Genomic DNA, 16314 nt, shown 5'->3' on the forward strand with positions numbered 1-16314 from the left:
AAGCTATCGCCGCTTACAAGGGCCTCCATCATGCATCGCAAATTGGGTATGGCGAAAATCATTTTGGATACCGACGCAATTGTTCTTGCTGATGCTATGAACTCTATGCTGATTGATCAAAGCTCTATTTGTTGTTTATTAGACAGATGTGAGACTTCATGCAATTCGAGTTCTCTTCTTGTACTGTCTCTGTTTGTAATAGAAATAGTAATAAAGTAGCACAGTCTAGCAACTTATGGAGCACCCTGGCTCTTCTGCTAATGAGCCAAACCCCTGAGTTTGTATCTGTACTGGTATGTGGCGAGTTGCCAGGATGTAATGCGTAAATTTTCAAAGTTTTTTTAAAAAAATCCTCTCGTGTTTCTCAAATAGTCAAACCACAAATTCACAATCCCTATATTTGTACCAGTGACAGCTCTGAACAAAATCGTTTCCAGAAACAAAATCGTGTTTCAACAAAATTGAAAACCACAATGCACTCTTATGTGTATGTAGCAGAATATATGAGATTCCTGACAAATTATTTGTACCAGTGGCAGCACTGAACAAATTCGTTGCCAGAAACAGAACGTGTTTCTATGTAATGGAGTTTTCCATGCTTATAAAAGTAAACAGAAACATGTTTCAAGAAAATTGAAAACCGGAATGTTTCTTATGTGTTATATGAAATTAGATTGAGAAAAGCTCAATACTTTCAGGATGCATCAAACTGGAAATTTTCAGGCAACAATTTGGTGGCATATATACAACTCTGGAGGCACACCAACCTCTTCAAATGGTCACAGGTCAGAATGTTTCACATACAATCGAGCATTGTTTGGTTTTGCTCGGCAAATGATCAAACGAAAGTCTCAAGTCTTCTGTCAGCGGAATGTCTCACATTTTCTAAGACAATCATAGAATGGTCCTACAACTACCCAGCAAATTCACATTTCAACTACAAGCACATCACAACGAGCAACATGACCATGCTTTACTATTGCCATCTTTTAGATCCCTTGACTGAAGAACCTCCTGTCAGCTGGCTCGATGGAGCTTTTGTATTACCTATTCAATTAGTATAACTTTTGTTAGAACGGTAACTGTAGCTTAACATGCTCAAGTAATTGTATGGCTGATTGGCCTAGAATACATACTTGGAGTCTTAGCGTCCTTTGATTTTGATCTAGACATAGATGCCTGCCCATTTTTTGTGAGAGTGAATCTGCTTATTCTTGACGGAAACCTATGCCTGCAATTTTAACATTACCAAATAAGTTATCATTCTTGCTATTGTTGAATATAATGAATAAAGAAAGAGAGAATTTACAAGTAAATGATTTACAAGAAGTGAACGAAAGTCTAGATGACTTACAGCCGTTCCACTGTCATCTCAGCAGCTGAATTCAAATTGTCGGTTTCACCTGATAAACCATCATCGGATGCATTGTCCTCATATTCTGGTTCATCTAAGCTCACTGGTGCAGTACCCGTCAAATTATGGTTAGAATCTCCATTCATCTCACCATAACTCAGAGGATCTGATAGAACTCTGTCACTAGACTTAAGCATTCGTTCGCCTGATGATAAATTTGGAGATTTAACTTTGTCTTTGGTGACTTGGAGCTGCTCTATTTCCATATCTTTGCGTGAAATTGTGTCTTTCAAAGACGCAACCTGGATAAAATATGTAAAATGCTACTCTTTCAAAACTGCTGCTGTTTCAAAACCGAGATAATCACAGCAAAAAAAACAGGAATCACATGCAAAATGTAGTACATCATTATCAGCGTCTCTACTACTAGTCCTGGTTTTCCATATATCTAAAACTATACAAACTTTGGACATTGTAAATGGTGTGAAGAAGGTTCAGACTTGAAATTTCCCCTTTTAGTTTCCATTTTATGATTGATCCAAGAGTATGGTTTCATCACAAAGAAAAAGGATGAGCTACTAACTTAGTATATATGTAGCATTAGGGATGTTCTGTGACTGGTGACTGGTTTATCGTCATGAAACAAATACAAAAAAAAATAAACTATAGAAAACTCAGCTAGCAAGAGCCTGGAAAGATTCTAAAAAAAAATAAAATCACTTAAGCTTTAAACTTTGATTCAGGAGCTAGGACAAGAAGTGATTGTAGTATGCAAACCATGCTTTGACAGTTGAACCTTGATAAATACTAACGTAGCATTCATACAAAAGCTTGCCCTTTTTTCAGTATACTATTTCTTTTAAACTAAAATTGCTTAGACAGTCAAACAGAATGAGAAAAAGTCAAAAATAAGAAATACAAGAACCTGTTCCAATAGCTCTTTTATATCCTTTCCCTCCTTGTTACTTCTCGCAGCACCTAACTCTACTCCAGATACCCTTTCAGCAAACTTTAAAGTGCTTATAGTTTCTGAATATGACTCAACATCAGGATTTATTTGAACAAACATTAGAGTTTTTGCTTGTCCACCTGGAAGAAAACAAAAGCTAACATAAATATTTTCAAGATTCGCATAAATCTATTTAATATTTATAATTTACCGGTAGTAAATAGATAATTGATTACCTAAAGAACTTTGAAGAACTTGTGTTAGCTTGCTGTTTCTATAAGGCACATGGGCACTTTTCTGTGACAAAGCAAAAATCACATCACCTAATGCAGAGAGTGATTTGTTAATGTATTGAGCTTCTTTTAATCTATCCCCGGTTGCTTCAGACTTCTCAACCCTTTCACTACCAGCAAGATCAATAAGATGCAGACAACCCCTAGAGGTGGATCCATTCTTCAAATCCAACCCTCGAACATGTACAGTTAGGATACTGCAAATAAAATATTCAGAATAAGATGCCATGCTCAAGTACATGTAGAGGAAACTAGTTATTGGCATGACTAACCTGTGCGACCGACTACTTCTTTCATTTAGGGCTGTTGAACCAACTGCTCTATTTGCTTGCCCAATTTCCATCAAGTCTAATACATCAGATGTTGACTTAACTGAGTGCAAGCTTGCGTCTGGAACAACAAGCCCATTGGGTTGAGAAGTGCTCCAAATCCCAAGTGTTTCTTTATGTTAAGGAAAAAATATTTTTCTAGATGCAAGAATATCATCAATATATGAATATTTTGAAAATAAAAACTATAATGAAAAAGGCTAAAATGATAGTTCAAAAAGGATATCTTCTCTGTGCAATATCATTTGATAGCAGATCACGGACTTGTTCATTATATATCTCAACCATTTGTACCCCAACTTCATAAGAGAAGGCATTTCTCCTACTTAGTGAAATATCAAACAAATCATTTAAAGCTCGATAATTGACACCCCAATCTTGCTTTGATGTGCTAGGCCCACTCTAGAGAATAAATAATAACGAAACAGGTATCATAATTAGTAACATTACTATGTAGTGATAACAATATTTTTATTGTGATTGATCCTACAATACCATTGTGTAAGTTTTGCCAGAACCAGTCTGGCCATATGCGAAAATACAAACGTTGAATCCATCCAGAACTGATCGGATTAGTGGTTGTATGTCAGAAAAAACCTCAGCTGTGAAATTACAGAGAATAACAGATTATAAAACTATTAACATGTAATAACTAATCAGATAGTTTTAAATTATAAAAAACATATATACCTTGAGAAGCAAATGGACTGAACACTTTATTAAACTTGAACATTCTATGTCCGTCCTTCCCTTGCTTAAATGGATTTGATATAAGCAGCTCACCATTTTCCCCCATGTAGTCAATTGTGGTAGACTTTTTGTCTTGACCGGAAAGAAATGGCCTAACACGACAATATACTCTTATATTACCTGGAAAAAAAAGACAAGATTGAAACATGACTATCGCATCTATACTTAGATTCTAAGGTAAAGAAAACATTTCAAAACAAAAATACCTTTTAGTTCTTGCACTTCATTAAATAACTTTTGGTTCTCCGCCAGGACTTTATGATAATTTTCAGCAGCATCAACCAAACATTTTAACCCAGATCCTACACAGATTTTTAGCAAAAAAATGTCGAACATATTAAATAAATATACTTTACTATGAACTTTTGTATAGCATATCACAAAAAAAAACGTACCTAAATTAGATATCTCATTTCTCCACTGCATTTGAAGTGCATACATATCGTTTTTATATGATTGCGACAATATTCTTATGTCCTGCATTTTTTAAGTAGCGGAATGTAAAGAAAATAAATGACATAAAAAATGGATTAATAAATAAAATAAAAGGAGTCACTAATGGTAAACAAACCTTGATAATTAATTGTTGATTATCCGTGTAGCTCTGAAAATTGTTTTCTTTCTTATCCCATAACTGTGATTTTATCCTGGAGGCAGTCTCAACTTCTTCAACTTTCTTATTTGATTGTAGCAAGAGATACTCTACTTCTTTAACTTTGGTGGTCAGTTGTTCCTCCATTTCCTTTGCCTTTCTTTCCGTTTGTTCAAGTTGCTGCTCATGCAACCTATTCATGGCTTCCATATCTTTCTTTAAGTTTGCTATAATATTTTCAGAATGTTCTTTCTCTTTCATTAATCGATGAACATCTTGCTCACTGAGTTTTCTTCTCTCTTCGATTTTTGACTTCTCATTCTAAAAGAAGAAAAAGATATAATAACATTAATCATATTCATAGACCACTACAACTTTTACTAATTACCAACTTAAGTGGTAATGCTGAGATGTTTACTTGTGTCATCATTTTTATAACATCATATACATAATAGCTGACAATTTGAGGATACATCATATCTGCTACCGTAAGTTCTACTAACAGTATAAGTGGTCAAAGTAAAACATCATTGTTTATTGACTCATCATTTTTATCACATCGGATATTATGTATCTGACAGTTCAGAGATCTTTATGTTATTATTGAAGCATACATAATGCATGGAATAAAGAAAGAAGTTTTGAAAACATAGGAAAAGTTTCAAACCTTGACTATCTGAAGTCTGTTTATTGCCATCTGAAGAGAGAAACTACATGTCAATATTAAACGAGGTAAAAACTTTTACACACGCATAGTTTGTCTAACTAATCAACCAAATGAATTATTACCTGGTTTTCTTCATTTGTGCCATTTACCAATATTTCAAGTGCTTTAATTTTTGAACAATACTTCTGTTCTCTTGTCTTGATGATAACATTTTGCTGCAGCATAGGGTATTCGATTCATTGTAAATATGAGTGCCCAAAAGGAAAATTCATGTTTTAAGAAGATTCTCTTACACTTCTTATGTGTTCTGCTTGAATACAAAGACGGCGCTCAATCTCTTGAACGACTTTCCTCAGTAAGTAAACTACACGCTGAGATGAGGCAGTCAAAGTTAAGCACTGTTATAAACAATCATCAATGGAAAGATACTGATGTAGTACAAAATGAACACATACATGTGGTATTTCTCCCTTTTTCCTTTCTATGCTTTCATCCAAAATGCCATTAACAACACTAATAAGTGACTGTGTGGATGCATTCTGCAAGAAGATTACTAATGTTACGACAGGGACACCAGATAGCAGGGTAGCATAACTCAACAACTTTGGGCAGTATCCTTGAAGAACTTACATCTAAGCTATTAGAGTGCATCATCTCTGAAATCTTGGCAGCAGGAAGATCGGAGTATGATCCGCGTTTTAATTGGAAAACTTCACGAAACTTTTGTCCTGCAGGATACATAACAATCCCCCATAAATTAAACAGATATGAAATCTGCACTCCAATGCAATGAATGGCGCTATACAAAATGGAAAATGTTATAATATTGCGGCTGTGCAGCTTGGAAACGATATTAAAATAATAGTGATTATTGAAAGTTTGTGTGTGAAATAAATCTACCAGAAAAGACAGGAGTTTTCTGATGGGCTTTGAGATCTGCAACACCGTTTCTCTTGTCCTCTACAGGGGATCTTTTCTCTAGTGCTGCACCAGGAACTTGAGGCTTGTCCATTTCCAAAACTCCCCATTGTTTTCTCGATGGAGTTCTGGTAACATCTGGTGGAATATTACCACCTAATTTAGGATCCACACTGTCCCTCAAAACCAAGAGACACTCCACTACAGAAGACATTAATCCCTGTAATCATCCAGCCTAGAAGTTAACAGAATGTGACAACCAGGAGTGCAGTAACTAGGGCAATAGTATGCCACATCTAAGTACTCCCTATCTTATAGTGCACAAATAGAAAAACTGTGGAATTTTAATCCATGTTCCCGTGCTCATGAGCCTCAGCAACATAAAAACATTCAAATAGAATGACATGTTACAGGATTGTATAGCTATGTTCTGACATAAGGTTTAAAGCAACAACCCATCACATTTGTAGTTGAAGGCCACCTTCGTGAAAGCAATCAGCATAGTACAAAAAAAGGAACTAACAAAATCAAGTATATTTACCGTGGAACAAGATCTTTGTTATTGCTGCAGTTCAATCATAGCTACACACTGTCATGGTATCAAGAACGCATTTATCACCAAAAACAAAGGAAAGGAATAGCATATAGAAGTACATTCCAAACTTCTACTTGTCTGTATATAGATGAATGGAAAATGTCAAAAGTTCAAAAACATGACCGATAATGCTATGAAATACTACATAAAAAACAGCATCCATGCAATAAAAATTGTTCTTCAAAAGTATGGCAATTCAGAGTTCTGGCGTGCATACCAACTTTTGTGTGTGTGACAACTGATAATGGAACCCTCACCTCATCAAGATCTTTCACACTGAAACCTGGCAGCCCCATATCCGCAACCACAGAGAGGAATTTCTTCACATTGCCTAACCTCTGATCTGACGGTGCGTAACCCTCCCAGGATCCCTGAACAAAAAATGACCACACTCAAAGCACAAACATCAACATCTACACAGCACAACAAAAGCAAAAGCAAAACATATTATCAAACGAAAAAAAAAAAGACTTGCCTCGAGAACCCCCGGGATGAGTGTGTTCACAACACGGCACAGGACCACACCGTCACTGAGCAGCTCTCGTAGCTCTTCATCCGATGAATCCGGAGGCAAACTGAATTCCGGGAGTAAGGCATTCATCCATTCAATCAACTGCGCACGCCGATTAGCTGCAAGGATTTTACAGCACCGTGTGATATAAATATGACCAAAAAAAGGGGGGAGAAAAAAGAGGAAATGACAACTCCGAGCTCGACTGCTCGACAGCTCCAAACCAAAATCTCAGAAAGGCACGACAGCTAAGTTCAGCCATACACACTGATGCTACTTCAATAAATAGAGCTAAACAATCAAACACTGAGATCCAACCAATGAGACCGTCAAGCTAAAATTCAGCTCAATAAACACAAAACAAGAGCTGCCCATTGGTGGGTGACCAAAATCATGAGAAGACTCTCCCTGACCCCAACCCAAACATTCGAGCTGCCTGGCTCGAATTCCACACCCCAAAGTGCACCCAGATCAGCACACGGCTCACCTTCGTGGATCCCCTGGACCCCGCCGTCCACGCTCCCCATTCCTCTGCCGGCGCGCGGCGGCCCCGGCTCAGATCGAGCCCGCCGGCGTCGAGATTGCGCGGATACGAGCTCGGCCCGGGCCGAATCGGAGGGTTCCGGCGCAATGCGGCGCGGGGTTTTTGCCTTCCGCCACGGGTCGCCGGGCTGCGCGCTCGCCTCTCGCTCTTCGTGAGCGGCTGAGCGCTTTGTTTCGTTTCGGGATGGTTTGTTGTTTTCTGTTTTCTCCTCGCGTTGGTCGGGGGGTTTCGATTTTCGAATTGTTTTTTTTTGGACTCGCGTGTTGAATTGCGGCAGGCGGAAGCGGAATTGGCTCTCCTGAGTCCTGACTCGCTCTTCCTAAACTCTCGCGCGCCCCGTCACTGTTACCGTTAGCTAGTAGGGGCCACAGGAGTGATGCCGTTTTTATTTTTCTCCATACTTTTTTTTTGCCCGAAAATTCGGATCGGATTTTAAATTTAATTCTCTTGGTTTTTGCAAGAGAAAAATAGCAGTATAGTGTCTGAAACTCATTCGCACCCACCACCACAATTCGCGAATTATGCTTCAGCGCGGTAGTAGGTTTGAATTTCGTAATTATGGGGTGTTTAGTTCCTCTTTTTTCTAAAAAAAATTAGGTTTTGGTCTAGGAGTATCATTTCGCAAAATAGAACTAAACTTCATGCAATTTTTTTTGTCAAAAAGGTGATTATTCTTCATTTTGGATTTTGATTGACGCCAAAACAACCTAAAAAGATGACAATAAATTCTACATTTTAGATGGAAGTAAACATGACCTTAAAAATTTTAGTATTTTACATTTCACGTTCCAAAATAGTTGGCATTTTGCTTTTTTTAAACTAAACACCCCTCCGTATATGTCGTTAAGTAGAGTCGTTAACATCATGACGTGTCGACATGAACGCCTTGAGATGGTTCCAGCAACTGCAAGATGCGGCATCATACTCCTATTGGGAATGAATGAACAGAATGGGTAGATGCTTGAGTATACTCCCTCCATATAGAAATTATTAGAAGTTATTTAGGATATGATTATATTTACTAAGATGTCATTAATTAGGTGATATTTTTTATGTTTACCCTTGCAGAAATCATTACTAGTTCAACTGTGGGTGGCTTTGCCGAAGAGACGCGAGCAAAGCCGTGTGGACCGGCAGCGCGCATGCCAGGGATAATCGCATCCGAAGGAGGCCTCGATAGTGTGAACGATATCTTTTGCCAAATCTGGCCTCGAGTCCAGTATGACTTCTAAAACCGATATGAAGGGAACAACTTCTAAAATCGATGTAGAGAGTACATTCATATGCAATGAGCAATGCAGCAAGGTTAATCGTGTTCATATGATCAGTTGGTTTGTTGGCTTGTTGGCTTTAGCATAGTTGGGAGAGGCATATACATTTATTCAGAATCACATTTCCTTGCATCACAAAGTGGAGTGGTAAATTACATGAACTATTTTAAATTTTAAAATGCACCTCGCTTTATTTTTGTTTTAAATGAATTTTTAACTTTAACTAAGTTTATATAATCTAGAACTCTCTAGCTAAGTACAACCTCATAAGTCATAACCCATCAATAGATGTAATATAAAAACATTTAATGTCATATAAATATAAAAAATATCAACTTATTTATTTGAGCTTATCAGCCGAATCAGTCAGCCATTCAACAGTATTTTTCTCTCATAAGTCACCTTGCTTTATTTTTGTTTTAAATGAATTTTTAACTTTAACTAAGTTTATATAATCTAGAACTCTTTGGCTAAGTACAACCTCATAAGTCATAACCCCTCAATGGATGTAATATAAAAACATTTGATGTCATATAATATAAAAAATATCAACTTATTTATTTGAGTTTATCAGCCGAATCAGTCGGCCATTTAACAATATTTTTTCTCATAAGTCAACCATACTTTCTGCCATGACTTATCAGCCAAACAAATAAAGCGATGTTTTTAAACGGATGTAGTACTCGTATGGAAAAAAAAAGTTGCGTGAACCGATTTAGCAACAAGTACCGACCGATTCAAATGTTACACGCTTCATTCCCTGATTCAACACATTTCATTCGCTGATTCAACACAGTTCATTCACGGTCTCATTCACTGTCAACACATTACATTCAACGGTATTAGCGATAACTTATTATTAAAAAAACGGTATTAGCGATCATACATATTTTTTAGCAACAAGTTGGACTGTTGGATTGTTGAAACTGACGACGTCAGATTGCTCCGGCTCCGGCCGTCCGGCGAACCCGCCGAACGTACGTACTCGACGGCACCAACATCCATACAACGTGCGCGCGTGACGCTTTTGAAGCTTCGGGGAGCACAAACCTGAGAAAGCCCTCGGTTCCTCAAAGAATCACGGGAATGCCCTTTCGCAGCTCTGTCAACGAGTCACCGTAGCACTAGTCCGGAATGGCACTCTGGTTAATCTATCCAGTCGGCGGGCTAATATATTTTATCCATGGGTAAACCGAGACTTTTCCTCGATGACAGAGACGTGGGGCCCAGTGGGTGGCCGGCACGTTCGGCAGCGTCGACAACGTCAAACAATTCTAATCGTGCTCCCGCCTCGCCTACTCGTGGCTGCTTGTCAACCATTTTTCTCTTAAGATTCAAATGAAGCCGGCCGTGCTGAGCCAAAGGCCTTGTTCAGTTTCAAAAAAAATTAAGACTCTTTGTCATATCAAAATTTTAAACTCATACATAAAACATTAAATATAGATAAAAATAACTAATTGTATAATTTATTTATAATTTATGAGACAAATTTTTTGAGCCTAATTAGTCTATGATTACACAATATTTATTAAATATAAATAAAAGTGCTACAGTAGCTAAAGCCAAAAATTTTCCTCAACTGAACAAAGCCCAAATCGCTCCCCACACGTTTTTTGTTAAGGCCTTGTTCCATTACATTAAATCTTGCGACATATATACGGAGCATTAAATATAAATAAAAAATTCTAATTGTATAGTTTATATGTAAATCGTGAGACAAATCTTTTAAACCTAATAACTTTATAATTGAACAATGTTTATTAAATAAAAACGAAAATACTATAATATCAAAATCTAAAAACTTCTTAAACCTAAAAGGCCTGCAGGCTTCGACTAATCTGTGTGATACAGAGTAGCATTTTTTAAATGGTTGCAACATTAGAAAATAGAACTACCGACCAACCGTAATACCGTAGGCTGTGGCCCACGAAATCTATTGCAGAGATTCGAAGTGGAGGGAGTAGAATATTGTTTTTTTTGTCTGATCTCTCTCTTTTTCTCCTAAATCACATCCCACGATGAGGAATATGATAAACTTGACGAACTTCTCTCGTTTCTTAAATAAATAGATTCCTAAAATTATCTTAAGCTAAAATTTGTAAACTTTGGCTAATTTTTCTAAAAGAAATTAAGATTTAGGATATCAAACTAGTATCATTAGATGTATCATCATAGAATATATTTTCATAATATACTTATTTTATGTCATAAATATTGTTACTCTTTTTTATAAGTTAATTAATTTAAAATTTTTTAACTGACATGGATCTTAGAAATTGATTTATTCGGGGAGAGAGGAAGTATAAGAATTAGAGAGAGAAATGGTTTCATTCGATCCAAAGGTGAGAGAGGACCAAGTAACATAATTGGCAGTACCACAACTGATCATGGATATCCAAGACATAGCTAACTTTTTATTACTAGAATATAACTTGTACTTGTATTTACCCAACATCCAATGATCCTAGGTTAGAGCATCTTTTTTTCTGGTTGAACACGCAAAATGTTTTACGCGACATTGTATTAATAAAGGAGAAGTTTGGGTACAAAGCGCTTTGCTCGCCCTGCACGGGGGTGTGGCGCTGGAAAAGATTACAATGAAGCTCATGGCCACCCTAAGCCCATGCTAACTAAACTATTATGTTATAAATTAGACAAGAGAAAGGTTAGAACATCTCTAAAAACTTCTTAAAATTCATCAGGTAAATCAATGATCACGCCTGTTCGCTTGAATTTGTGCTGATGCTGCAAAATACTGTTCGTAATTTGTTATAAGAGAAAACAATATACAATGGCTGATAAGCCATGCTGATAAATTCATGTGAGAGTAAGCGTGGAAGGTGCAGACATATCTTGGAGTTGAGGAGATTTACCAATTGCTTACCTTTACACATTAAGGTTATTCTACCAAACTCTTGGATGTTTTTTATCCCTTTTCTAAACAAAATTCGAATTAGTTCAACTTTCTATCCATGTGTTTTGGAATCTTGTAGTTTTCACCTTCTCTTTCACCTCATTCAATAATTTTCAGGCTCCTCCGTTCCAAAGTCTCTTATATTTTTTTTTTACAAATAAAGTCTTATCATGTTTCAAGAGAATATATTTATATGTTCTAATTATAAGCTTAGTCATGCTCGTCAGTCGTCAAAAAGATCTTGATCGCATCTATCGAGTTACCGACACGGATGGTCATGTCGCGTCTTGATTTTAGTTCAGTAATGTCCATCAGGTGTTTGATTGCACCCATCGCAACATCGAGTCCTCAATGGTTACCGACAGTTCTGAGCAGCTGCACATCACACAAGTACACAACATCGAGACATCGCATTCTGTATGACAGAATGGACAAAATCAGGGCGAAAAGCAGAGATCTCATGATGCAAACATGCAAACTCCATCGAGTTTATTTGACCAACATATAGAGGCAGGCATGGACAACACGCCTACCAAACCACATCACTCTAGTCTGCTCTTATATGCCGGCCTAGTACTAGTAGTCGGCAGCACCAGCTTAAGGGCCGAGATTAGCGCATGTTACACTTAAAAACCTGTAGAGAACTTCCCAATAGCAAACGGGGAAATTTCTTATTCATGGCCCGTCGTTACCGCTAGCCCCAACAACAGCCTAGTGGAGCAACCCTGCACGTCACCACGCCAACAGCCGTTCTTTACATGCCTCTAGGCCTGGTTGCAGTCACACTCACAGCATGACCGGCTTGTCGCAGCAGCTGCACGCAGGCGAGAAAAGCAAGCAAGGTGATGAATGGTATGGTTCCGAGAGATGAAGCTCGGCGTGCTGGTTGGTCGAGAAAGATCACCTGGAAGTAGGATTCCAGCTTCTGCCTGAGGACTCCATGCTCCCTCTTCAAGTTCTGGAAGGACCTCATACAACTGCGAAAACAAAAGGTAGGTGTATCATTAACAGTAATGGATGATTAACAAGTCTCGCTCAGAGAGAAAAGTTAGTGCCCATCACAGACAAAAGGACAACCAGCCCGTGTAATTGTCAATAGCCAAGAAGGGCTGAACCGCCGAAGCTAATCCAATTGGTTCTAACTGTTAGAAGAAAGAGGAGCAGTAGAGCATGTGTAGCTAGTACGGTTCCACATGACACGGCCAAAGCTATGGGCATTGGCTGTATTGGTGCTTTCTGCAAAGTGCCCATGGGTTGGGTGCTCAAATATCATATTAATGGGAACTAGAGTACTTTTACATGCCCTTTTTTTTTCAAGGGACTGGGGAATTTGGTTTTAGCAATCATCTTAAGATTGACGACCCAAAGTTACCAGTTCAAAGGCCAAAAAGAAAATCATCATGCAGATTACAGACAGAGTGAGAGGGAGATACCCTTCAGCATTCTCGTCTCCACAGCTATTCCTGAATGAGGTGCACTCGTTCTTCATCCTAGAAGCACCAATACTGTCACCGGTAGTGTTATGTTAGGCATGAATAGATCATACAAAGACATAAAGTCGTTACGATGTAAACACATTATCAAAATGTCTATGTATCACTGTATAATTGTATCACATATTCACATATATAAAACTGTGACAGTAATATCACAATATCTTCTATACAACATTGTTACCTTGATATATGCATGAACACAACTTTTAGTTTGTAACGTACATTTTTACGATGAGACTGATCAAACTAAAATTTGCCTTTGCATTAGCAGATCTCATCAAAACAAAATATGCTACACATTTCTGAGCATTGTTACCTACCATTTTGCCAGGCTATGCATTTCAAATCAACCAAAAATATTTAAGCATCCAGGCAAATGTAAGAAGTAACAGATGGGGATGAAGACTTGTTCAGGTTCTTCGCCTATCCAGGCTATATAAAGGGTAGAAAAAAATAAGCTATTTTTTATTCCATTTTAGTTTTGTCTTCCGTGTTGGTTTCTTGGCAAAATAAATTAGGTCTGATGATAGATTAGTTGAACACTTGTTAATATTTGAGAGTTAACAGTATAGGTAACACATGAACAAGAACAACAGTTAAAACCTAAACATTATCATTTTCATTTCCAACCCATGAAAACGACCTGGGTATATTTGGCTCTCCTCCACCTGGCAGTGGTTTTCAAATCTAAGTTGGATCAGTTGTTAGAGAAAGTGGGATTTCTCTCCCCCACCAAAGAGGTGACCAACATTTATAATACATTTGCCTAAAGGCCAAACAAGTCCAACTCAACCTCTAAAGTCCATTGTCAATAGTTCTATCACATAGCCATGCATGATATATGCAGTCAAACAAAGACAAGCAACTATATGGATGGACCAACCTACAACAGCTTCCTTTTAATTGCTGCATGTTTACATCCCATCTACTGAAATCTCTAGGGTTCTTCTCCCTGCACGGTGTTGTTAGATTACCAACAAAACTTGATGTCAGTGAACATGAAAACAGAACAAAGTGTTGTCCTAGTTTATGACATCGCAGCTCTCCTGCGCATTCAAGAAAAAAGACATCGCCAACACTTACATAGCTTGCTCAATAATTGCCATTAGCCTCGTTGAGTTCTTGAAGAACAAGGAAACAACTTCTTCTGTAAAATTAGGGCTTGCTTCATCCTGCAAGTCCTCAATCTGACAAAATTGCTCATCCAAGTATCCCTGTTATTATAATATGGAAAATCAGCAAACATTTTAACAGCACATATTAAAGTAAGGTAGATAGCAGAATTTGGTAATAAAACCAATGTGGCCATGAAGACCTTCGCATCAGTTTGCCTAGTAAAGGTCCACACTAACATTTAGTGGAATTCTAAATTCTATATAAATAATGTTGTCACACTTAATTCAACATTTTTTGTTTCAGGTTCTTAGCTATCTGTCAATTAATATGAAACGATGCAAATGATTTCCCCAAAAACACTCTATTGTACTCCCTGCTCAATGCTGAGCAGAAGATATCACAGAGTAACTATAGATAGAAAGGAATGAGAAGTAGAGTTGCATAGCCTCCAAAGTGAGTTGTTCTTGTGGTACATAGTATATTGGTAGGTATACTGTGCAACACTTAACAAAATGGAAGCACACCATTGACTGGACCAAAATGCGAGCATAAACCTGATCAAAGAGGCTCTTTTTCAAGGATGATGCCTGCTGTTGCAAATTAGAATACTCCATTTATAAATGAATGGCTTCAAGGTAGAGTAGGCACAAAATGCATATGCAACTGGTTGGTCACCTTGCTTGTAAAATAGTTGGCTACGAGATCCATTTATATAGCCGAGGAGGCTATTGCTATCGTCCAACATGAGTAAAAGTGCAGATATTTCAAAGTATGAACAACAAATATTAGCATGCCACGTACAGAAGGGATTTTATTGCCAAGGTGTGCAACATCTATCCACATTTTGGACAATGACTTAAACTGCTGTGTATCTGATGCTCCTTTGAGGTGCATGTTGTGCACATTAGGCCTGAAGAAACAATAACGGCTCTTCTTTCAACTAAGCAGACTGATTAGTACAAGATCCAAGAAGATTGCCATTTCATTGGTTATCGATAAGCAATCCTCCTGAACAATGTTTATTATTACTTGTGATGAAATATTCCTAACATTTCACATGGTCAATAATACATTAGCATCTCAGGTAGACTTTCTGCCTTTCACAAACTCTGATGTTTCATCAGCAGAGTTTTTTCCCCAGATATTATTTTAGTTTCTACTTGTTCTGTCCTTTTTGTACTGGGCAGGTTTTCAATCGCTGAAGAACAAGGAGATGATGGAACTTGAAGCAGAGGTACCAAAAGGGTTGGCACTGCAATTTCACCAGCAGGAAGCAGAACATGACCAAGAAGTGGATGGTGTTGGAGCTTAGAAGATGCAGTCTATCTTGTGAAGCTGGTTCTGCAATCTGTCGGCGGAGTTTAAGTAGCTGCTATTTCGTTGTTTGTTTGAGTAATGAAATTAGGGGATGCCCGTTTGTGGAGAAAAAAACTCTGAGCTGTTGTTCACAGAGAAAAATTTAATGGAATAGAGGAATCCTATATTGTAACTACCAAAAGATGTTAATATTCCTCAACTTGAGAAGAAGAATAGATGAACCCCTTTCAAAACAAATTAGTTGGGCATGGTTAGCTGAATTGAAAATTGGAAAGCCCCCACCCCCGACTTGAGGGCTTTGACTAGCGTCTAGACTCTAGACAATCTAGATGCATGCCTGGGTAAAACTTCTGTCCAAATCGTTCAAGAACTGAAACCATTAAAGTCAAATTAGAAAAGCAGAAGTAAATCAAGAATCAACCATCGTGGGATGGAGAAGGAAAACAGCGGCATTTGGTCTTGTGCCACTCTTGTGAAGTATCAACTTACCTCTCTAACTGTCCTATGGGTCCATTTGAGTTACCGACAGTGGATGAGGGTGCCAACTTGTATGCTACTCACCCTCTCATGATCTCATCTAGGTTCAATTTACAGTGGTCAGTGGACCACGTTTTACACAAAGTCATGTTGCTAGGTCAAGTGTTTACTACAGATGTGTAAAAGCAAAACAATTATCACAAAAAGTGGTCATACATTAT

The 16314-nt window shown here is 37.8% G+C and overlaps 2 protein-coding genes across 2 annotated transcripts; both read right to left on the bottom strand.

The window, feature by feature from the left end:
- LOC8082997 (kinesin-like protein KIN-14K) lies at window positions 693-7708 on the bottom strand. The gene is made up of 21 exons (XM_002441358.2): window positions 7446-7708; window positions 6923-7077; window positions 6705-6818; window positions 5835-6072; window positions 5565-5662; window positions 5390-5473; window positions 5228-5305; window positions 5057-5149; window positions 4935-4964; window positions 4247-4588; window positions 4071-4152; window positions 3882-3977; window positions 3616-3795; window positions 3421-3527; window positions 3152-3327; window positions 2869-3033; window positions 2540-2793; window positions 2280-2443; window positions 1355-1656; window positions 1137-1231; window positions 693-1047 (listed from the first exon to the last, which is right to left on the bottom strand). The coding sequence occupies exons 1-21, from the start codon at window positions 7483-7485 to the stop codon at window positions 977-979; spliced, it is 2964 nt and encodes a 987-aa protein (XP_002441403.2). The 5' UTR covers window positions 7486-7708; the 3' UTR covers window positions 693-976.
- LOC8068945 (pseudo histidine-containing phosphotransfer protein 5) lies at window positions 12128-14992 on the bottom strand. Its single transcript, XM_002441359.2, has 6 exons — window positions 14854-14992; window positions 14267-14397; window positions 14067-14135; window positions 13121-13192; window positions 12592-12664; window positions 12128-12501 (listed from the first exon to the last, which is right to left on the bottom strand). Exons 1-6 carry the CDS (start codon window positions 14911-14913, stop codon window positions 12442-12444), a joined length of 465 nt encoding a protein of 154 aa, XP_002441404.1. The 5' UTR covers window positions 14914-14992; the 3' UTR covers window positions 12128-12441.

Source organism: Sorghum bicolor, chromosome 9 (genome assembly GCF_000003195.3).
Source record: "Sorghum bicolor cultivar BTx623 chromosome 9, Sorghum_bicolor_NCBIv3, whole genome shotgun sequence".
NCBI classification, from domain to species: domain Eukaryota; kingdom Viridiplantae; phylum Streptophyta; class Magnoliopsida; order Poales; family Poaceae; genus Sorghum; species Sorghum bicolor.